Genomic DNA, 24,342 nt, shown 5'->3' with positions numbered 1-24,342 from the left:
GTGGCAAGGCTTTTCACTAGTGTTGCATGAATGATTCATCGGAAACAGAGTTTTTATGCTCACATACCCATTTTTTTCACCCTTTAAGACTAGGCAAACCAAGAACTGTAGGCAGCAAGAATGTTCCTGTTCTGAGCAGCTGCTGAAGTGTTGGTGGGTACCACCTCTGGTTGGCAGAGTGGAGCTGCTGCTGGGTGGTAACAACCCTCTGGGGATGGAAGCAGCAGCTCAGGCTTGAGGAAGACAAAAGGATGTGTAAAGACATTTCTGTCCTTTAGAGCAGTAATCCTACTGAAGGCTGCCCTGGGGATCCTAGCAGGAGTGAGTGCTGCCTTTCTGGACTGTGTCCTGCACCTGTAGCACTAGCAAAGAGCAGCAGCAGTTTGTCTTGGGACAGGTCTTTCCTAGAAAATTTATGCCTATTGTTTCAGCTGCTGTGTCTGGAATAATAAAATGTGCAGAGAAACATTAGAAAAACTGTAAGGATGGTTTAAATTTTATACAAGTCCTACATTGCAAAATTCAAGGTCAAATGCAGTCTTCCAGAAAGATTTGGGTTATGAAGGAGCTTCTCTACAGATCATCTCACACAATGACTGTAGATTATTTTTCTATCTAAAAACATTTCAGAAGGACCATACTGGGTTTAGTTATACAATATGCATATAAAATACGTATGACATCATTCCAAATAACTGATGTCCTCTTTAACGATCATTAAAGGTTGAAAAAGTTTTTTGTTTTGTATTTAGCATCAAATACCTAAGCAATTTGTATTAAGTTTTCATGCAGTGAAAAAAATATTTGTAATGTCAAGCTATTATCTCTAAATTTGAAATGGAGCCACTTCTTCCAGAAACAGAGTTGGAGATCATGGACTGATTTTCACTTTTGTTAACAAAAAGTCACAGAGCAAATGGCACATGTAACTTGAGAGTGTCTTGTTTTGTTTGTTTGGGGTTTTTCAATGAATTTGAATAAATAGAGTAAGTATTGATTCTGTATGTCTTCATTGGGTTAAAAGGCTCTAAGAGCTTTTGGGAGACTGACTCTTTGCTTGGCTGTACTTCATGCTAATGTATGCATGTTAAGAAATAGTTACATTTTTAGCGAGTTTGAAAACTTAATTCCCATTAACTGCAGTTAAAGTTTATATAAAGAGCTGGCTGGCTCTGGATGAGGAAGAAGATAAAGAAATATGGAAACACTCAAAGTTTGAATAAGTAGAGTAAGTTTAATCTACATTTTCTATTTTGTTCTGTTTGTATTTTATATCAATTTTAAAGAAGGTATGCTACCAATTTTAAAGAAGGTATGCTAATGGATTGTTTGACAGTACAGTTACAGTACTGTCTGTCAAAATAAAGGAGAAAATTTGTGTAATTTCCTTTTTTGGTCAGTGTTCATTATGAGAAATGAGAATTAAGTAACACTATATATATTACTTATATAAAGGAACCATAAAAAATATGGGTATTTTAAAATCAGTAGGGTTTTTCTAGTAATAAAAGGTTAACAGAATGTGGAGAATTTGATTCAGTATTATCCCCATATCTGGAAGATTTTTAATAAAAAGATCTGATGTTCTTTTTCCTTCAAAAGTATTTATTTTTTCTAGTAAAAGCCTTTATAGTTATTCATAAAGTCCTAAATGTTCCTTTGACGAAAGTTTCATTTACTAATCAAACTATAACTTGCAGCTTAAAAGTTACATTCATCTTAGAAAGACTAATAGGTGAAATCTATTTAGCTTTGCTTTTTAAAGTATTTAGCATTCTGTAGAACACTTTTTGCCCAAAGGAAAGAATATTTTCAATGTTTTACATAATAGCCTAGACAGTTGTCTCTGGCTTTGAAGTCAATTTTTACAATATATCTTGAAAAGTAGACAAGGAAAATGAACACTGAGTATGTGAGGGTTTCTGGATATGGCCAAAATAGTCAGGTGGTAATGAATGAATTTCAGTTAAACCTTAACTACTCATTTTAGTGCTGAGCAAGATACAAGTCTGAAAGTAAGCAAATTTAATTACACCTGAGTCTTGGCTGTGCAGTAATGATGTTATATTGGGATTTTACTATCCTGTCATGAATAACTACTATTGTCTGACTCTTATAATTAGATCACTACCATCTGCTAAAGCATTCTCTATTTTGATGGGGGAAAATGTAATTGAAACATTTCAAGGTCACCAACTGCTGTGAGTAAAGGCCACTGGATGGAAACTGTTGTTTTTAATAAACATAATGAGCTCTGAAACACAGAAAGCTCTGAGTACCTTGAATGACTGTCTCCAGGATATGGAAGCAGTGTCCTTGCTTAGTACTGAAAAGTTCAGCCTTAGAACGATCTATTTTCATTACACACTCTCATAATTGCAGCCAGATAGCAATTAAAGGCAGACAACATGTGGAAAGAAGTGAATGTTATTTTTTTCACTATTAATTTAGAGCTGGGTATAAGTGTCTATTGTTGCTTATTATACTATCAGGATTTGATGATTGAAAGGAGTATTTTTGCATATCTTCTGGAAAATTATATTATGCCCTGTCCTTGAGATTTACTAAAGACATCATGCAGGTAGTGTGATACAGCTTGATTTGCCTTAAAGCATGAAGCTATATACATGGGTACACTTAAATGGAGAGCTGAAATTATCCCTTTAATGGCTCTAGTAGACAAGTCATAGAAATCCCTCCTATGTAACTCTCCATATCTACACTTTGTGACTGAGTGGCTCTTCATTTGTTAAAGACTTAGTAGAAGACCCTAAAAAGGCTGTTATAATTTAAAGGCAAAAATTAATGAGTTCCTAAATAATACTTCTATTATTTTTGAAAAAGGAAGTGATGTTAAAATATTTTTTAATTTTTAATGTGTTGATTTTAATTTTTGTTTTTTCAGCTAAGCTAAAATGGTGTGTTTGCACTATGTAAGATGTCCATATCAGTGATATAAGATGCATGTGTATGTGAATAGTAATTAACAAAATTTAACGAACATAGATTACTGGATAAATGTGTAGTACTGGACTGTCTTAGGTGTCTCTTCCCTAAAAGATCCAAGCTGTGTAGAGATAATAATTTTGGTATCACATCTCCTTAATTATTTCATATATATTCATAGCTAGAAGTGAGGTGCATTGAAGGAATATTAATATTCCTGAGAGATAGATGTAAGAAAGGGAGCACTTTTGAATGGAGGTCAGTATATATATTTTTTTTTTCTCAGTTTTTAAGGGTAGGTAGCTGGCAATTCCTTTGAACAGCTGAAAAAACAAAGTAACTACAATAAATAGCTGTATTGTGCTTCTCGCCATTCATCATGATATGGTATTTTGATTATGACCTTTATTTTTTTGTCCTGAAAAATGTTCTTATTAATTATCTAGACATGTTCTAAATTTCAGTATTTGTGGATGTCATTACTAGGCAGGTGCTGAATAAAGCATCATTCTCTGCCAGTAGGTGGATGTGAAATCAGTATTTCCACAATCAAAGCACTTAGACAGAACTTTGGAAGAGTTTGTAAAAGAAGTTCTGCTTGCGTATGTCAGGTGGCACTAGTTTCATGGACCCCCTGCCTGCATTTCTGTCTGAAGTGATGATAGCATTGTCTGACTTGGCTTGTGATACAGGTGAGAGTGCTGTCAGTTCAGTGATGTTTTTTAAATTCCTGACATGTCTACTTGAGTGTGGACATGAGTATAAGAACAGCTGTCACATCAGGTAGATTCGGTGCTCATTTTTTTATGTCCTTGACACCCAAACCATTAACCTTTTGGTCAATGTCTCTATAATCTGAATCTGTTTTCTTACAGGAGTTTTGTTTTTCTGTTACAATGTCAGAAGCTGTAGTTTCCTTTGACTGTGGGTAGAGTTTTGTATCAACAGCATGGGACATAGGATGAATGGGGATGAGTATTTTGCTGATTAAACAGTACAGAAATGTGTTCTTTTAATCCTAGTTGTTTATAATGATGTCCTCCTTCCCCCCATTGCAATCCATAAGCTGTGATTAAAGCTCAGTCCTGAAAAAACTCTTTTGTAAAAATAATTTTTTTAAACTGTGTTTGATTAAATTCAGTCTCAAGCCTTGTGACTGGAATTTCTACTTTCCAAGTCAAGTCATTGACTTAAGTAGGATCTAAAGACCATATTTGAATGTTTTCATGTATGACACACTTTATTCCACAGGTGGCTCTGACTGGAAGAAAGGTGTTTATCTAATTAGGACCAGCACTGTAGCATTCACATGAAATAACTGTGCTAGAAACCTGCTCTGATAGATGTGTTCTTAGAGGAGAAAATGTTTTTGTTAGAAAATCAGTTAATTTTGTTTTAAAAATCTTCAGTTCTTTGATGATCACATTGAACTACCTTGTGAAAAATTAAAACTATGTCTACTGGTACAAAACAAAAGTAAACCTATCAACATACAGCAATTTTCTTCTTTTGATTAGAAGTTCTCTAGGTAATATGCTAAATGTTTGTAGATTTATCAAATACTTGACTGTGGCCTGTACCAATTTGGTGTGTAAGCAAAGTTTTTTGATTTGGTGATTGTTTTTTTTCCAAAACTTTTAAAAGCATAAAAAAATCATTAGTGTTTACAATTACATCTCAACAACTCCCACTCAACATTTCTTTAAAATTGTAGATTAACTTTTTGAAGACTGAAATGGAAAGGAAGAGCAAAATGATACGAGACCTCCAAAACGAGGTAAGAGGAACATTTGATTGTCATCCCAATTCAGATGTCATGTTGGAAGAGAGTCTGGTTTGGCTTCATATGTAAAGCATGTTATTGTAGTAGGCAAAAAAGGCACCAGTGAAATTCTCTGAACAGAAAAGCAAACAAAAATGGCTGTGTGCATTTAGAAATAGTGTTTTATTGATTGCAATGGTTGACTCCATGCTAGTGGTGCTTAGTTTGATAGCAGACTTCTGTAACTTTTGGTGCTTTTTCAGAAAGGAGTTCTGTAGGTTACTGACACAGAGTGAAACTTTGTTCTTATTGCTTACTTTAGAAATAAACAGCAAGGGAAGGAGAAGGGAACTGCAATGTCAGAACTGAGATTCTTAAGAAAATTTTAAAAAACCTCAAACTCCTACAATGGTTTTTTTAAGCTTTGTGTGCCATGATTATCAATCCTATATTGATCCCAAAATTCTAAATAAAATATATAACATGTTTTAAATAATGTTTATTGGTATTAAACTGAATTTACTTTGAAATTTGGTCTTAGAAAAGAAACATGAAATATTTGAGCAGCATTATATTTCTTTTCACCCTTATCCCTTTCTCTCCACACAATTTGCCTAAATCAGGATGTAGTTTCTCTTTCCGTTCCTTCATTTTGCAAGGAACGTTGCACTTGAAAATATTTTATTCATATGATGCCTTGTTCTCTTGCCAACCAGGCTTCTTGTCTTTATCTGCTTTGTTCAATTCTTTTCCTTTTCTAAACTGCTCTATGTGTATGAAAACTTGATCTCTTTAAAGCTGCCATTTAAACAGGAATCTCTGATTTCTTTGGTCTATGGGATTGTATATATATGGTCAATCTGAAAAATGTCTACATTGCTTTTTAAGTCATAAATGTATCCTAGTTTTGGAGTAATTTTTTACAGTAGTCAGGAAGGGGGCATGGCTGAACCATAATGTAATTTGATACCATCTCATATCACTTGCCAGGGGCAAGAAGAGGGGACTCTCTCATTTTTGGTTCTGAGAGAGAAGAGCATGGTGACTGAAATGGTCTGGTATTGTTTTACTTTCCGTGTAATTTGTTTTTCTTACACCTTTTGTTATTAATATTGTTGCTGTTACTGTTCATTTTCTTACCTTACTGCTATTTCTAGTAAATTGTTCTTGTCTCAACCTGTAATTTTCACCTTTGTGCCTCCAATCCCCAAATCCATTCCTGGAGTGGAAGTGGGAGGGGAAGGAGGTGAGCGAGCTGATTTGGGAGAGTCTCACTGGGGTGCTGACCTGGGGAGTTCTGCTCCTAAACCACAACAACAGGAAATGTCTCTTTCAATCTTTCGTGTTATTTAGGCCATGCTCTCAGTTTCCTTTATCTACAGTCAAAAATGCCTTGCTTTCTGTTCTCACCTGTTATCATTGGATGCTTTGCAATTGAGCCTTTATACTCTAAGAAATCAGATCGGTCTCATCCTATTGAGCAGTCATTAAAAAATCTTTTCTCCTACTGAACACAAATGCATCATTAATCAACATTCAAACTGTCTGATAATGATTTGCTTAGGTAGGTCAGTAGACTTTTCTAATATTTACCATATTTATAGCAAATTTTAGAAAATCTACTTTGAAAGGAATCTTTCTTTTGGTACCAAATATCAGCTACTATGTAGAAAAGAAACCAAAAGCTATACCTACCTAATGGCTTTCTATTAAATTTTTTATACAATGTTTGTTAGTTCCCTGAAAGTAACCACTTATATCAGTTTTTTGGAAACTTGACTGAATTTAAATTATATGATTTTCAGGAAATGTTATGTTATTTAGGTCCTGCCTTCAAACACTGAACACATTGCTTTTAAAAATCTCATAAATTTGGATGTGCTATATATTTAAATAATTGATAGCATCTTATGTGTAGGTTTTGAAACAATAATCTTTATAGCGTACAGCTATATAGAGGTAGATAATGAAAATGCTTCCTTCATAGCTGCTCTTGTTCTTTCAGATATTGCGTTCACCCTCATTTTATATTGCCAAATTGTGAATTTTGCAATTTTAGGCTCTTCTGTGACTGTAAAAATAATTTCCTATAGTTCTGCCCTTTCAGCACATACCCTAGTGCCATTCAGCTTTGCCTTTTGGAGATACAAATAGATGGCTGCAGCCTTCCAGCTGAATGCAGCAGCTGTCATGTAGTGTGTGAGGAGAGGACATTGTACAGAAAGGCAATTCTTAGCCTATTCAAGGCTTTGGGGGGAAAAAAAAAACAGAAAAAAATGTCTGTGCTATTGAGGAAAAAATGTGCCAGGTAGAGCACAAAGGGATTAGGTGTCTCAAAATCATTTGGGTCTTAGAAGTCTTTAAGTGCTTCCTGCAAATACCACAAAATAGCTGTCAGACTTCCAGCTGTAACATCATGTGGATTATGTTAATTTAGTCTTAAAGGATTGGCATGTAAACAGATGTGCTCTTATTTCAAGCAATTTCTGTTATTGAAAAAGAAACTTAGAAGCACCGGTAGAACTAAGAAGCTTGCAAAAATGTAGACTAAAATAGAATATATATAAAAAGAGATAGTTTAAAATTTTCACTTTTGTAGATGGCCTGTTATAGAGTGAGCAGCTCACTTCTAGTATATCATATGGTTTGTGGGAAATTGTGCCTGTATTGGGTCTGATAGTTGCTCATATTTGCCAGGAATAAAAGCCTGTAAATGTTTCTATTTAAATCCTGAACTGCTGGGATTTTGGAATGACACAGCTTTATCATCAATGGGGGTTTTGGATTTTGAGAAATAATTATGGATAATGAGACATGCAGCTGTTGAGCAGTAAGTTCATTAAAAGATTGTTTCTCTGAAAATTCAGCTGCTCTTGAAATATGCTTTGCAGATAAAAATAGACCACTTTTAAATAATATGCATAGTCAGCTGTAGCTTAAAGAAACATTCATGAGAAGTACAACTGCTGTGACCTAGACCCAGATCTTTACAATAGTTCTGAAAAGTATAGAAGCATGAAAGTTATGAAATTTCCTGGCTAGATGCATTACTTAGATTGTCTGCTTATGACTGACAGACTTATATTCAATTTGATATAATTGGGCTGGATAAATTGCATTTTTATATCCCTTCTTTTCCAAAGAAGTATTAATGTGAAATCTACTGGCAGTCAAATTTTCTTTTTTGTCCAAACGTATTAATGATTAATTTCAAGTAAAAAAAAAAAAATCCAATAGGTGTTGAAATGTATCTGTTGAAATAGGTAATTCGGTTGAATAAAAAAAAGATGAAAAATGAATCCACAGGTTTTTGTGTGTATTCTGTTAGACTAATCAATGATTTTTTTGTTTTGTGCAAGATGGAAAAACTTTGGAAGAGGGGATTAAAATCTCTGTGCTTTTTCTTTCATGAGCCAGAAATACAAAAAAAAAATCAGGACTAGAGCATCTCTTTGAAAAGAGATGTGCAAGTATTGAAGCTGCACTCATTAAGAAGCCAAGCTTGGATCTTGCACAAGCTCATTGTCATGCAAGATGCCAGCTCTCATTCTGGGAGTCTGTGAGCTGAAGCTGAGCTGCTGAATGCTGCTGAGGCATGACCTGCCCAGAGGCACCTTGTTAGTAATTTGGGGTTTAAATACTGGAAACTGAAGGACCAGGGAGCAGAGAGAGAGAGAGGAAGAGAGAAGATGAACTAGAATGCATGTATTTAAAGCATCTCTGAGAGTGGTTACAACTTTTTGGGTGTGGCTTTGGATTTTATATAATTTTGGATTTTATATCATTTTGAAGAACACAAATCCAGTAAGACCTGTTGTCAAACACTTGCTTAGCCTTAAACCACTGAAATTCAGTTAACTATTTTCAGCTAAGCTATCTGACTGTACAACAATTATTCAGATCAATATTGAAGATTTTTTTTTGCACTGCTTTAGGGTTTTGTTTGTTTTTTTGTTTGCTTATGGTTCTTTCCCAATCCTTACTAGATAATTTTACTATTTTCATGTCACCCCAGAACCTGCAGCTAAAGAGCATAGTTGACATGCTTGGTCTTTTGCTTTCTGTGTAAGCCTTTTCCAATGACAGAGCCAGTCAACAGCAGCTGGGCTGTTCTGCATCATTTACCTCCCCATACCTTTTCAGACGAGGCATCACTCACATCTGTGTGTACATGGGTTTTCTTAATGTGTTTGTATTTCTTAGATACATAGAATGGTTTGGGTTGGAAGGGACCTTAAATATGATCTAGTTCAAAGCTCTCTGCATTAAAATGTCAGTGTTTAATTCAAGGCCCTACACAGGAATGATGGACCTGGTGCATAGTCATCTTAAAAAACCCGACAGACAAATTAATCACTTCCCTTGGCCTCCTTTTGGTCTGACAGTTTGGGTTTGGTTTGAACCTAGTTTTGCCATCACTTGTGATGTCCATGTGTCTTGGGTTTCTGTGGTTGAGATGCCCCCCAGGGTGTTAGAAAGTCTCTTCTTTCCCAGCTCTGCAACTGAAGAAGAAGTCAAGATTTGTGGGTTCTGCTTTTCAAGGTTGTTTATTTTCTCTTATCTGTTCCATTCCTTCTCTCACCTGCTGAGATCTGTCCAGCAGGTTGGGTTGTGGCACAGTCCCTGCCCTTGGGGTGGTGTCAGCTTTTTATACTAAGAACCACATGTACTTTATTTACAATAATTTTCCAATACCCATCACCTATGTTAGACAGTCTGTCTCTACCCTAAACCAATCCAGAAGTGTCACCATCACAGCAGAAGATGGAGGACAAGAAGAAGAAGAAGGACAGGACACGCCCAGATTCCTCCATTTTGCCTCTTGAATCCCCATTCTAAAAACCCCAAAATTCTACTTTTCCACCCTGTGACAAATTCACTATCATTCTGTTCAAACCCTTGTGGCTTGTAACTCCTCACACAAAGTTGGGAATTGTTTCCATGGGCTAAAATCCAAGGCACAGGTGTTTGTGACTCTGTGCCAAGGTCTCTGAGCCCCCTGCCAGGGTCTGGAGTCCTCCAGGGCAGCCAGAGCAATGTCCTGGGTCCCGACAGGGATGTACTCACTGGGGCTGGTGAGCTGTGCCAGCTGCTGCCTGGGGCACACAGTGAGTGCAGCTTGTATCACACATAGCTCATACTGATGCAGTCCTCAAAGGATAGACTATATGGCTGCTTCTCTTGTAGTTTTCCTGGTCTTTCTAAGATTTATCTTTCTCTTTATTTTGGGGTATGCAACAGTCCTGTCTTAACCAGATGAGGTTTTTAAAGTATTCATGATAGTTCTCCAGGTTCATAAACTTTATTCAGTTTTTCCAATCCATCAGCATATGTAGTGTTGTGCTATCTTGGTTTGTAATCCAGAAGGTATCTCAAGAAAGTACAACTAGTTAATTCTGATATAATTTTACAGATCAGTTACCACACCCAACAAATTATTTTGCATTCTGATAATCTCAAGGAGGAATATAAGCATTCTTTATGCACATTCATAGGCCTATGAATATTTTAGTGGCTTTGAGTTGAGGTAGAAGTGCAGAATTATTTCTCTTACTCACCAGATACTTTTGGTTCTATTTTAGTATAAAAGGTCCTGTGAAGTTTGAATCAAAATCAGAATAATTGCTCTTATAATTAATAAGCTTATAATCTATTCAGCAAAATAACTAACAACAAGCCTCTGTTTTTCATAAAGCATGTTTACCATCCTAAAAATACCTTGCCAATGTATATAGACTGCTCTTAATCTAGAGAAAACACAGTCAAACAGATTTTATTAATACCATTTGAAAAAATACTGAGTTAAATACAATTTTGAGTCATCATATAGTGACAATTGATGTTTTGCAAGTATTAAAATAAGGAAGGAAAGACTTTTACAAAGTTTCCACCTGCAGACTGTGGTGGTGTTCACAGGGGTCCCAGGACAAGGGAAGAGATGAGAATCTTGACTCCATGTTTCAGAAAGCTGATTGATTATTTTATGATATATATTATATTACAAGAAAATTATATACAAAAGCTATACTAAAAGAATAGAAGAAAGGATTTCATCAGAAGGCTAGCAAAGAAAGGAATTGAATGATAATAAAATCTTGTGACTGGCCAGAGTCCCAACACAGCTGGACTGTGATTGGTCATCAAGTAGAAACAATTCACATGGACCAATCACAGATGCACCTGTTGCATTCCACAGCAGCAGATAATCATTGCTTACATGTTGTTTCTGAGGCCTCTCAGCTTCTCAGGAGAAAAAATCCTGGCAAAAGGATTTTTCATAACAGATATCTGTGACAGCAAACCACTCTCCTGTGCTTAAAAGACAGAGCAGACTAACATGGAAAGTAAGAGCATAGCAGCATTTTACTTACTTTGCTGTTTACCACAATCTGCTTTACGTGGTTACTAATTTAAACTGTGATAACTGTTCAAGAATGGATGTAAAATCATGCAGTTCCTTTTAAACTTATTCAGAGAAGATTTTAAATACATTGCTACACGGCATTCAAGCTCAGACCTTGAAAGCAAAGTCTTTTCATGGCTCCCTAATGTAGGAGGAGTAGTTCCTCAGCCCTACTTTGCAGATACTGGCTGCTCTGTTCTCTGCCATTAGATCTTGCTGTGCTTCCCACATGGCTTGGCTTGGATATTCATAGCCAGGAGAAAAAGTGCTGCAGTGTCAAGGGAAAATCTAGACTCCTTTTAATGGGCATCATGAGGAGCTGAATAAATGGGCCATTGTTGGTGGATAAAATAATGGTAATGTTCAGCAGTCTGCTTTGACTAAGAGGTGGCTCCCATCCAGAATGTCACAAATGCTGAAATTGCAGCTTGTCATTGCAATATTTGTTTTCTATTTTGAAACACATCTTGTCTTCACCCAATTTGATCTGTCTATACTGACCTTTATGTCTGTCAGATGACTAACACGTGGTCTGTGAGGTGCAATGCTCTTCCAATCCAGCCTCTACTTCTGTGTTTGTAGGGAGTTGAACACATTTATCACTGATATAAAAAGCTCGTTCTTCTAATTAATAATGTGTCTTTATTACATTGTTTGCAGTAAAATTACACACATTGCTATATGCAAAATGCAGTGTGGATATTTACACTAGATATGCTGAAGCTAATCTAGTAGACTGGCTGAAACACTGTATTTTTATTTTGGAAATTTCACCAAAAATGAAAGTTTTTTTGATCTTAGCAATACTTGCCAAAGGTGATCAAAGGAAAGTCAAAAAAAAGAGTAGAGTGAAATATATTGTGTCATTTCTCCTCTGCTTTGGGAAGGTGAAAGTATGTCAAAAAAGGGGAAGATACTGGTTTAGAGATGCTAATTCAATATGCCAAGCATTACAAACTAGATGGACTCATGACTGAGCTTCTGACATATAAAGTCTGACATACTGACATAAATTTGGTAACATGAACTGAAAAGATTATGATCTAATTTATGAAAATAGATTTAGAGGAAATGTTGGTATCAAGCAGTCTGAATTTTTCTTTTTGCAGAAAAAAAATACAGGAAAAGAATTTAAGTCCTTCAGAGATTACAGAGTTGGGTTTTTTTACATTAAACTACAGTAAATAGCTCCAGTACATGGAGCCAAATTTCTTTTTGTAGCTTTTGCATCAATGCAGCTGTTCAGAGAATATTATCAATAATAGGTGACATTTGGAATGAGCACAAAAAGCAGGATGCCAGGAGATAACAATGAAGACTAAGAGTCTAGTTAGAGAGGAAAGGACTTCTTTGACTGTTCCTGGTATACTAAAAGATAGAGGAAAATACTAGGAATGCGTTTTTCTGAAAATGGAAGCATGTGCTTTTCGTGTCTGCGCAGTTCACTGCCAAACTTTGGAGGTTTATCTTTGCCAAATGTTACAGTGTGTTGGGGCAGAAACTCAGAATGGAAACCAACACATTTTCTTTGAATGATTGGGGCTTTGCCCTTTTTAATATAATTCAGAATGGTGATCTGTCTAATTTCAGTGTTACACAGTACAGCCTCTGTTGTTTAATAATATATTGTCTGAGGTAATGATCAACAAATTACCTTTTTTCTTTGCTAAGCATAGGTAGTGAATCAAGACATCAACAGGAAAGGTTTTGTGGGAATAATTTTAAAGAACTTTGGATTATCACATCACATAAAATACATCTAAAAATGACTAAGAAAATGTTTGTTTCTCAATATGCAACTGTTACCACTTTCAGGCATGACCCCAAGCTCACTGAAACGCTTCCTCAACTTTGGGATTTTCACTCAAGTCCATATTCATGGCAGGATTAATGAGAAGCTGATATTTATGTCAGAGCTGATTAGAAGATGATCAGACAGATCACCTGGTGTGCCAGATGTTCTTAGGGGCTAGGTGTCCCTTAATAGATTAGGCTGGGTTATAAGTACTAAGAAATGTTGTCTCCAGTTCCCTTTTATGCTAGTCTTTAACTTCCTCAGTTTTCTGCTGAAATATTATTTAGTGTGTTTGGTTTGAGGTTTTTTCCTGAAAATGTTTAGTTTGAAAATGCATGCTATTTACTCTCAAAAACCAAAGAAGTTCAAGCTGTACTCAGAGCCTTCTTTTTATTTTTTCATAATACTTTGAAGCCTGATACAAAGTATCTTAACTGATATTGCTGTGCTGAGCTTAAATAGGGGGAAAGGCAAGGAAAAATAGCTAATTTTAAATTAGAATATTCTGCTTTCTTACCCTTTTCCCAAGACAAGGGATTCAGGCATAAAATGTAGGTTCAGTATCATGGATAGGTCAATGATTCATGAAGACATAGTGTTGTTAATGGCTCAAAAAAAGTCAGTTGGATCCTCTAAATTAGGTCCTACTCCTGACTTCACTTCATCTTGTCAAATGACTTTTAGGAAATCATTAAATATTAATGGTGATTAAATTGGAATTCTGTGTCACTAGATTAAGAATACCCCTAGGTGCCCATCCAAACTGTCCCATGTCTGTGTTTTCATTAAGTGAACTCTTTATGGATTTACTCGAGGATCCTTATGGAGGACAGACTTTGCCTGCTAATGCAGCTGGGCCCCTTCAGGGCTGAAGGTATCTCCCATCCTGCCAGCTTTACACACTGCTGGAATGTGTTGCTGCCTGCACCTGATACAGTAGGACATGGATGACACCTAGTTTCCACTACTGACATTTTGAAGATCCATGGATTTAACTTAAGATTTTGCTACACACATGCTTACTGTGGCAAATTGCTGCCATGATTTGCTTCTCAAGATATCAGAGTATGTGACCTCATTTTTAGCTCATCCATCCCAAAGATGGGGCCAAACACATTGCCTCCTAATACAAAGCCTGTGCTGAGAGGATTCTCACTTTTCAAACATCATAGCACTGGTGATAGCAGTTGCGGAGGATTTGTGAATTTAGAAGAATATTTTAGAAAGTGCTGGAATGTCCTAATATGGAAATCTTGTACTTCTGGAAATCACGTTGTATTCCCTAGGTGTGGATAGACCATATCAGGATGGAAGTAAGAGGAAAGTATTATCTAGTACACATTGTGTAGGTGCTTAGGAAGTAAGAGGAAAGTATTATCTAGTACACATTGTGTAGGTGCTTACAGCTCTGTATATTGAATGAATATGGCATGGTGAAGATACATTTAGCACGTGAATCAATCTGGGGTATTTTTGGGGTCCCCTGTGGCAGGAAGGAAACGATGAATCTGACTCCATGTTCTTAGAAGGTTAGTTTATTATTTTATGATATTATATTAAAGATTGCTATACTAAAACTATACTAAAGAATAGAGAAAGGATACTTACAGAAGGTTTAACAAGATACTAATTCAAAACTTGTGACCTCTTCCAGAGTCCCAACACAGCCTGAGGGTGCTTGGTCATTAAGTCAAAACAATTCACATGTTGCATAAACAATCTCCAACCACGTTCCAAAGCAGCAAAACACAGGAGAAGCAATAATCAGATAATTACCGTTTTCATTTTTCTCTGAGGCTTCTCAGGTTCCCAGGAGAAGAAATCCTGGCAAAGGAATTTTTCCAGAAAATATGACAGTGGCATCAATCTAGTAAAATTACCTCAGAAATAATCTTTTTTCTTACTGAAAGATATTGAAGTAGCTTCTTCAATACAGTTATATAAATTTCAGATGTCTGTAGATTGTACTTGCAAAACTTCTTCTAAAAATTGTATATATTTGCCAAAAAGTTCTGTAGCAATAAATATTTAGTATACTGAGAGAATTCAGGAGACAGAGCCTACTAAAATTAAAGCAGAACTGAATGGTATGATTCCACAGAGAGCCACATAAATGTATTCCTTAGTCATCTCCTGCCTTTCTTCTTTCATAACTGTCTTTTCATAACTTCCATAATATGTCATTTCTGCTTTAAGACAGATGTTTACAATTCTGGTTAGTGCAGTGTTTCATGTCCTGCTGCTGTTACATCAGAAAAAATGATGTTGTAGAAAGTCATGACCCTTTACTCCGCTAGTGGTAAAGGACCTATTTTTTTTCCAAGTCAGAAATGTGTTTTCTATTTAAATTATTTTTATTTACATCTTTGTTTACAGCACATGATTCATTCCTGTAACACTGCTTTAATAGAGCTTTCACTGTGATTTTTTTTTTCCTAAAGCTCAACCTACAGCTTGCAGCAGCACCAAGTTCTTGTCATCATTCTGTTCACAAATGTCAAACAAATGGAAAGACCTTCAGGTTAACATCTACTTAACTAGGTGTCCTGCTTTCTTGATCCTTTTTACTCTAAATAACCTTGCGTGGCAAAGGCAATTGCCTTTCATTGCAGATATAAACTCTGTACAGTGGAGTGCTGTATCTAATATGCTGCCATTTTTAATTAGACTATCTGACATGGAAGGAATTAGAAATAGCATTTGCTTATCCATAGCAATCGTTGAAATGTTTGGAATGGCAACAGAAACACAACCAACGCAAACCTACTGCTAAAAGCTCTATTAGAAGATTTTTGTGTGTTGCTTATCAGCTTTTTCAGGTCAGCTGGATTACATGAAATACAAGAAAAAATAAGCAACCTTTAGCATTAGCAGATATAGGCAGAGAAAAAGAAATATGTGCACTCTTTGTTTTGGAAAGCTTACTTTTTAATACCTTTCCTGTAACATAAGAGTGTAAGGCTGGGGACAGGTTATAGGAAAAAAAGCTCAAAATGCGTGAAACAGTCTAAATATGTCCAAGCTTACAGCAGTGGCAATGTGATGTGTTTGCTGGGGTTACCAAGTTTGGCTGCCAGCTTCTGGATTTTGCCAGAAATAAAACTTGCCTCCTAAATAACAGTATTGGAGCATTAGTGCACTGAGAGACTGAAGCCTGACCATAAAAAAGTGGGATTTTCCCAGGAATTCAGAGCTAGAAGGACAATGGTGCTTACTGAGTTTCAATTCAGACAGATATATATAGATAGATATGTGTCTATATATATATATATACACATATATATATGCACATATACATATATGTATATATATATGCATATATGTATATATATAGTTATATATATATACATATATGTGTATATATATATGCATATATATATATATATATATGCATCTTCACTACTAAAATACAGCTATTTGACACACTTGGCCATCAAAAAACTGTGAGGAAAAGAAACTTAAACATGCTTAAGAATGTCAAGGCAAACACCCTTTACAAAAAGTTACGATGTCTCCACTGACCGTAATGAAAGGTAGAAAAACAGTTTTGAGGATCTTAACTAATAAACTTAAGTATCAGAAACTCAATTTATCTGTCTCAGAAAGATGAAGGGCTCAGCCAACCCTGCTGGGATTAAAGCAGTCACACTGTTTCATGAGATAGAAACCATTTTCATCATTGTGAAATATAAAACTAATATCCAAAGCAAACTGGATACCAATACATTGATATCAGATAAATCCAGCTACGTGGTTTTTGTCTGTTGATGTCTTCTGCTTTCTCTCCTAAAGGCACAGTGAACAACTCTGGCTTCACAGGAAATGGAAGACCATTCATCTTGGCACTTGGCCCTGACACTCCTGCTGACCAGAGTCCAGGGGTTTTTTGTGTTCTTGGGTTTGTATGGGGTTTTTTTAGTGTATTGAGCATAAGAGAGAAATATTTAAATGATGAGCAGGTGCTTATCATGGTTTGATTTGTATTATTTATCAAGTGGAAGGAGAGTCAAATTTATCTTTTACACGACAAAAAGAAATAATGTCAGAGCTCAGATACAGTGTCTGAATTGAAGTGCTGAGAATAATTTTCTGAGAGAGGAAGTGATTCTCTTAGCTTGAACATACTTTATGGCCTCTGCTTTCAGTTGCTTTGTACTGATGATGTCTAGGTGATATAGTTTGTTCATTCTGGGTTTAGATCCTGATGCAGATTCAAATAGATAATACTGGTGTTTCAGACTATAAGATCTAACATAAGAGTATTAAAGCACTCATGGTGTGACCAGGAATCAAGATAAACTAACTTCAAAAAATGACATCTGAAATTTTGTGACTTTCACTTTGGTGGTGTAAGTTTAGCCTTCTGTTAGTAGAATGTATGATCCATCAGATAAATGTTAATCGCCCTAACTTCAAATTTACATGATACAGTGGTAATAAAGCCCTCTGAACTGGACCTGGGGGTAGTTTGTCACTGTTAATAATTCCTATAAACTGTGACTCTTGAGGTTTTTACTATGTATGCTAAAGTCAGATGGAGAAATTATAAAAAATAAAATATGCCACGTATGTAGCTGCACAATGATTTAATGATTTTTACAAAACTTATTTGCAGAAAAGAAACTGACTAAAACTGCAGCTGTAAAAGTGGTTTTATTGAGCTTTCAGGTGTATAGTTAGTGCTTTTCTTTGTAAGCCTTTGTCCAAGTTTTCTGATTGGCATCATAGTTATTGTTTTCTAAGAATGCTAAAGTAGTCTCAACCTCTCCCTCTTCTCTAGAGAGGTGAAATGCTCAATCTGTTATGGTAGGAATTGCTGCTTTTTAAAAGCATGGGTGAAGGTCTCGAGATGCTTTGTGTTTATTTGGCTGGCCTGCTGGCATTTGATTCAGGAAAACAGATGCAGAAGAGAAAGGTTTATTTTCCAAAGTTAGGAAGAGAAAGGAACAGATACCCTTGTAGTGAAGCCAGGGGGTTTTATTTTATCAGGTTCCAAAGGCATGTTGACAAAAAAGTATGACACTACAGCTTCTTTTCTGTGTTTTTGTATTGGAGGTAGATCTTTAGGCTACATAGATACAGTCAATGATTATATAATGAATATATCTCTCATTAAGTCTAGCCTCACCTTTTGAAAATATTATCAGAACCCTAACAATATTTAGGAATAAGAGAAAAGGAAAAAAAAAAAGCCCAGGGACTGAGACAGAAAGCTTTTTATTTTCAGTACAGAAGCTCTGTGAAGAACATGTTAACAAGTTTAGCAAGTTGTCTTTAAGAGTTCTGAGTTCTGTGGGCTGTTACAATCCAGTTATTAAAATTGTTAGAGGGATGCCTCTGCCCAAATTAAGGTACAAATGAGACCATATGCCCACATCAATAAAATGGATTTTATTTAACAGTAAGTATGAGGTAAATAGAGAAATATACAAAGAAATAGCAAAAGATAGAGGAGAGAAGGAGAGTGACAGAGAGACAGATTAAGTAGAAAATATCACTAGTGTAGATCCCATTGATCCTCTTCTTCTGGTCTTCTTGGTGTTGAGGGTCCCACAAAACACAGAGTTCAATGGATTTATATATGGTTTGGGCCAGGTGGGAATGCCCTGGGAGGGCAGGTTTGGCAGTGTCTCATGCAACAGAGACTGGATCTGTTGCATTATGTGCAGTCGTCCTGTGCGAGGCCTCAGGAATGGGTCTGGGGGGCACTTCAGGGGTGCTTGATGGTTTATGGCACCCCTCAGCTGCCTTCACGTGAATGTTCCACTTGGATGTCACCTTCCTGGGATGTAGGGGGGCTTACAGCAGAGCTGGTTTGTTGTGAGGGGGGATGAGTGTTCGCTGCCTCTGACCAGAGGTTCTGCCACACACCCAAAACTCTCCTGCTCCCCATTTGGATGGGCAGGGAGTGTGTGCAAGCCTGGCCTCAGCAGATGAGCCTGGGGCTGTGACCTCCCCCACCCTGACCCAGCCACAGCTGATTGTCTGGAGAGCTCCTGGGTCTGGCTTTCTTGTGGATGTGTTCTTCTCCCTCAGCTTTGTTTTCTTCTACCCAGACCTGAGATAATTGGATAACAGTGTCACCTTCATCTTATCTCATGTTCCCTTAGGCAGCTTAACTCCCAGTCCAAAGTTCCAGTCAGGAGGCACATTCAGGAAAGGTTGGCTTTGGTGGTAGCAGATTCTCCATAGAGTTTTGGCATAATGGACAGCAAGTCCTTCCTGACAGTGGTTAAGCCATTAGCCATGACACTGCAGTCTGTCCCAGTGGGCAGCAGGGAATGGACGCTGGACTCGTGTGGAATTACTGAGCCTAGGTACCAGCACAGTGGGAGCAAACTGCATGGGAAGAGACAGCAGGATTCTTGCCAGTGAGGCAAACACTGACAGCAGTTTTTTCACCTGAATTTTGGAATGCACTGAAACTACTGGTGTAAGTGGTGCAAATAAGCTAAAAGATTTCATACAGTAAGAGTTCGGTACAACAGTAACTTGGCTTAATGACGTGATTGCATGCAAATACTCCAGTTTACAGCTTTTGCTATAAGCTTTCTAAGATGTTCAAATCATTAAAATACCTGTTTGTTTTGAATGTAATGATGTTTTAACTCCAAGTCTAGAAGGCCATTGCTAATTAAAATAATTTCTCTATATAATTTTTAAATTGATTACTAAAGATATATTTACAGATATTTCATTCCTTATTTTTCAGATTGAAATGTCCAAGATTTTCTCCATTGAAGTACTTAATTACAAATGAATTATTTGAAATTAAAACTGCATAAAATTCTGATAAGTATATTTGTTCTTGCTCTTTGAGGGATGCTTAATAAGAAAATGAGCATAATCTTTAATCCTTGTACATCTTAGAAGTCAGAACTTCTGTTCTGAATCAATAGGCCTTTGTAAATTTAAAATTTCATTGATTAGTTAATCAATGCCCCTTTTGCTAGAAAGGGGCTTTGAATAGCCCCTTTCTAGCAAAAGGGACTTATTCTTCCAGAATATGTACCTGATTAGACTTCTTTCAGAAGAAGAAAGATTTTAATTCAGAATTAAAAAAAAAAAAAACAAAACAAAAAACCTCTGTTATACTTCAAATGTTTTTACTGGTAGGCTACATATTCTGCTATAAAAATCAGTACTATTAATCAGGATGCAGAGTTATTTTCAACTTTGATATGTGATTTGTGAATTAACATAACATCACGCAAATTGTAGCCAAGAAGCTGTCATCTACTTCTAACAAACTCCTACTTATTTTTTTATGCTCCTACTTTATTATGCTCTGGATAATATTAACTTTTAATGCTTGCTCTCATTCCTAAAGCCATTATTAAGTTCAGATCAAATAAGGACTGTTTTGCTTGCATTCTGATAACCCCGCAGGATGTTTTTGTTGTAAACTGCCTGGATAATGAGACAGAATCAGGAAATCATGTTAAACCTAGCTAAATCTCAAAAACTGAGTCCATCTCCTAAGTTTCAATATTTTCATCAAATTTTGCTTTTGGACAAATTCTGTATATATATAACTGTATACTTTTGCCAGGTTTATTTGGCACAAAATGTGTAAATTGTGACAACTGTCTAGTACATTGTGTGTCCTGTTACCACACAGTTTCTCACATTCTGGGTTACTGCATGTTTTTCTCAAAATAGCCTATGTGGAAATTACTTACAAAAGATTAATGTGTTAGCAGAAGTTAGTTCTTACAATAGTTTATACTGAGCAAAAGGAAGATAAATGAACAAAAATGTAATGACTACAATTCATTCTTTCTTTGCCTCTGAAATATGGACAGAGTTCTATCTACTGAACCAACCATCACCATTATGTAGAGGGACTGGAGGATAATGAGTCAGTCAAACCAAAGGGATGCCTTGATATCCTGGGTTAATTAAGTGCAAGTCCCTAATGAAACAGTGGCTTTGGCACATCTGTTTTATCATCCCAAAAGGTGATGCTGATCTTTATGTGAAACCATTAAGATGCATGTAAAACACATTCACTCTGTGTTCACAAGTACAGCCTGGTTCTTTAGGTGTACCCCTGATGAGAAATAGATGAGTCAGGCGTGCTTCATGCCTTTGATTTTTATTTTGTTTTCCTTTGTTCATCTTCTGTCTGCTATACAGTTCCATTTTTTTCAGAGCCAGTTGTCTTATTCTGTATTTCCATAGTGGTTAGTACAACAGGCTATTGCTCTTTGGTGAGTTACAACATAAATTTTCAAACAAAGAACCAAAATAGGTAATTGACTGTGACACTTACTAGAGCAACATCCAGCTCTTTGCAAATCATATTTTGAAAGATTGAATCTGGATTTTTGGATTGTCTCATTCAAAATAGCATCCTAGTTCCTTTCTGTGGTATAAGAGAACTGTGGGCATCCATGTCAAACAGCTGGGAAAAATTTATTGTTTCTGCAGTAATGTATACTGTAGCATAGTAGCTAGCAACAGTGAAATGTGAAATTATGTCAGATCTCTGTATTTTGGAATCGTGAAAATGAGTTTTCAAATGAAATTTTAGTTTCTTTGCATTTCCTTTAAAAAAAAGGGTTTTTTTCAAGAGAAACTCAAAGCTTCCAATTCTGTAATTAGAGCTTCCAGTGTTTCAGAGGGATGCAGACCTAAATTTGAACTGGATAGGATTATGTTTTTTCTTCTAAAGACAGCTTGTTCTTGTGCACACTGTACAGGAAAGCTATTGCTGTTCAGTAATAAACATACATTCCTGAAACATTATGGGTTCTCTTTCTGTTTGTATATTTACAGTCCTTTAACACAGGAATAGTTGGTTTTTGTATTCTTTTAATATTTTTTTCATGTGAAGTGTGTTATGTTCAGCACTTGTGGATCTGTTTATTGAATACTTATGGTTTTGACCAGTTTTAAAAGATGTTCACACTGCAGAGAAATCTTCACCCTTGACTGTCAGTTATGGGATAATATGAGTGAGTAGTGGAAAAATAATTACTATGAAGAATTAATTTTGTCAGAGTTTGTTATTTTCCCTGAAAATGAGAAGAAATACATTTAAAACTCCTACATGAAAAACCATATTGAGTTGACAGAATGCTATCAGGTAACTAACTTTCTACTGGTTTTATTACTTGCAGTTTTAATTTATAAAATTTAGCAGAAACACCCCTTGATTTTGATCATCAAGGTCAAGTGATGAGACCTTGGCCCTATTACTCAGTTGTTAAAATTATTTGCATCAATTGATACTGAGCTATGGAGTTGACACCGAGCAAGGATTAGAGGTTTTTTCCTGCCCTTTTTTACCTCAGCTTATTAAATCTAAATTGCTTTTGGTTGCCAGTGTTCTGGGAAGGTCTCTATGGGCAGTCCTGTTCCTGTTGAAGCAAATTTTAATGCAAATGCCTTTAAGAATTCTGTAAGAAGGATACTGTGCCTTGATTAATCTCTCTTGTTTTATTTATATCTTTGTTGGCGACTTGAAGATGTTATCCATATAAAAAAACAAAGTCAGTATGGTCAAATTGTTAAAGGGTCCCTTAATATCTTAGTAACACTTACTAATAAACTATTTTGGGGTTTTTTTGTCCCATTTACAGAACAAAAGCCTCAAAAACAAGCTGTTGTCAGGAAACAAGCTTTGTGGTATGCACGCAGAAGAGGTAAGGAAGATTCCTGTCTATTCTAAATCTAATGTACCAAAAGGTTTGCATCAAAGTGTTTTGTACTGAGGTTCTGGTGTATTATACATATCCACAAGAATATATATATGTGTGTGTGTGTAAATATATATATATATATATATATATATATATATATATATATATATATATAGGTATGTGTGTATATATATATATGTATATATATATATATAGGTATGTGTGTATATATATATATATGTATATATATATATATGTATATATATACACCAGAATACAGAATATATATTATGCTTGTATGGTGAGTGTTCCTGAAGTGCTGTCATCTCAAGTAATTTTTGTGACTTCACAAGTAGCAGCTCAAATGTATTAGAAAGCAAATTGCAAACTCAAGTTTGAGACAAATAAAATCATCTGGGTGTGCCTATGATATAACTCTATAGATATATACATCTATAACATATATAAAACTGATTTCATTTACATGAACTCCATCTACACTAAGCCAGGAATTGCCAAAGGCCTGTTTTGAAATTAACATTGAGACAGGAAAAATCTATTATTATTGATTCCCAGAATGTTCCATTATTTCAAGGGAAAAAGGGTCACTGTGGAACTGAAGGAGAGAAATCTCCCCTCTACTGAAGAGTGAGATAAATAGTCAGTGATACAAAAGCCCTATTTTTGGCAAATTCCTCCATGTAGAAGTACCTGCACTCATGTGAGCATTCCCTTTATTTTTCTTTTCATTAAAAAAAAAAAAAACAACTATTACATGTGAATCTGATTTACTCACATTACTTAAGTCTGGGTTTTTGGATATATAATTTCTATTAAGGTCATTGCACCTTGCCAGAATGAAACCAAAGCATAAACAATTTCCTCTGTACTAAAATTTTCCTAATGATTATTAAATGCATTTTCTTCATTAGAAAGAAATGAGTCATTAGAGTCTCTACCTTTTAAATTAGAGATCAGTACTTTAGAGGTCAAGTTTCTGATAAATTCTCAAAGGTAGGAAATAATAGGGTTAGGAATATTTTTTTTAAGTCTTTCAAAATCTGTTATCTTCCTTTATCCCCATTGTTGGTCTCAAACCTGTCACAGTGTAGGAATACAGATGTTTCTTCCCTTCTTTACTGCTTAAAAAACAGCAGTGTGTACAAATACCCTTCTTTTCCTTAGTGTATTGGGTTTGCAAGGGAAGGTTTTGGTAGCAGGGAGAGCTATTGGGGTGGCTTATTCTGGGAAGCTTCCAGAACTGCCAATGTCAGCCAGCTCCACTATGAACCTGCCACTGCCCTAGGCTGAGACAATCACAGACAGTGGCAACCCCTTTGTGATAATGTATTTATAAAAGAAAGAAGTTACTGCACAGTAATGATTGTTGACAGAGAAGAGGGGAGTGAGAATATGTGGAATAATCATCTCTGCAGATAGCAAGGTCAGTGCAGAAGGAAGGAGAGGAGCTGCTCCAGGCACTGGAGCTGAGATCCACCTGTGGAGGAGCCCCATGTCACAGCAAGTGGATGCCCTTAAAGAAGGTTGTGACCTTGTGGGACACCAGTTCTGGAGCAGGGAGCTGTGGGTCCATGGAGAGAGGAGCCCAGGCTGGAGCAGGTTTCCTGGTGGGACTTGGGACCCCATCCTGGAGCAACCTGTTCCTGAAGGGCTGCACCCCATGGAAAGGGATGGTGCTGGAGCAGTTTGTACAGAAATGTAGCCCATGGGAGGGACTCACATTGAACAAGTTTTAGAGGACTGTTTCCTGTGCAAATACATTTCCCCA

At 36.1% G+C, this 24,342-nt stretch overlaps 1 protein-coding gene across 2 annotated transcripts in view; it reads left to right on the top strand.

Annotated features, from left to right (window-relative positions):
* The window catches only part of LUZP2 (leucine zipper protein 2), a 148,200-nt gene that overhangs the window by 71,582 nt on the left and 52,276 nt on the right, over positions 1-24,342 (top strand). For both annotated transcript variants that reach the window (XM_066551669.1, XM_066551668.1), the window contains exons 5-6: positions 4,661-4,723; positions 22,494-22,556. In XM_066551669.1, coding sequence (XP_066407766.1) covers positions 4,661-4,723; positions 22,494-22,556 — 126 coding nt within the window. The remainder of the gene's footprint in view (positions 1-4,660; positions 4,724-22,493; positions 22,557-24,342) is intronic.

Source organism: Molothrus aeneus, chromosome 6 (assembly GCF_037042795.1).
Source record: "Molothrus aeneus isolate 106 chromosome 6, BPBGC_Maene_1.0, whole genome shotgun sequence".
Classification (NCBI taxonomy): Eukaryota; Metazoa; Chordata; class Aves; order Passeriformes; family Icteridae; genus Molothrus; species Molothrus aeneus.
This window is presented reverse-complemented; position numbering and strand designations above follow the sequence as displayed.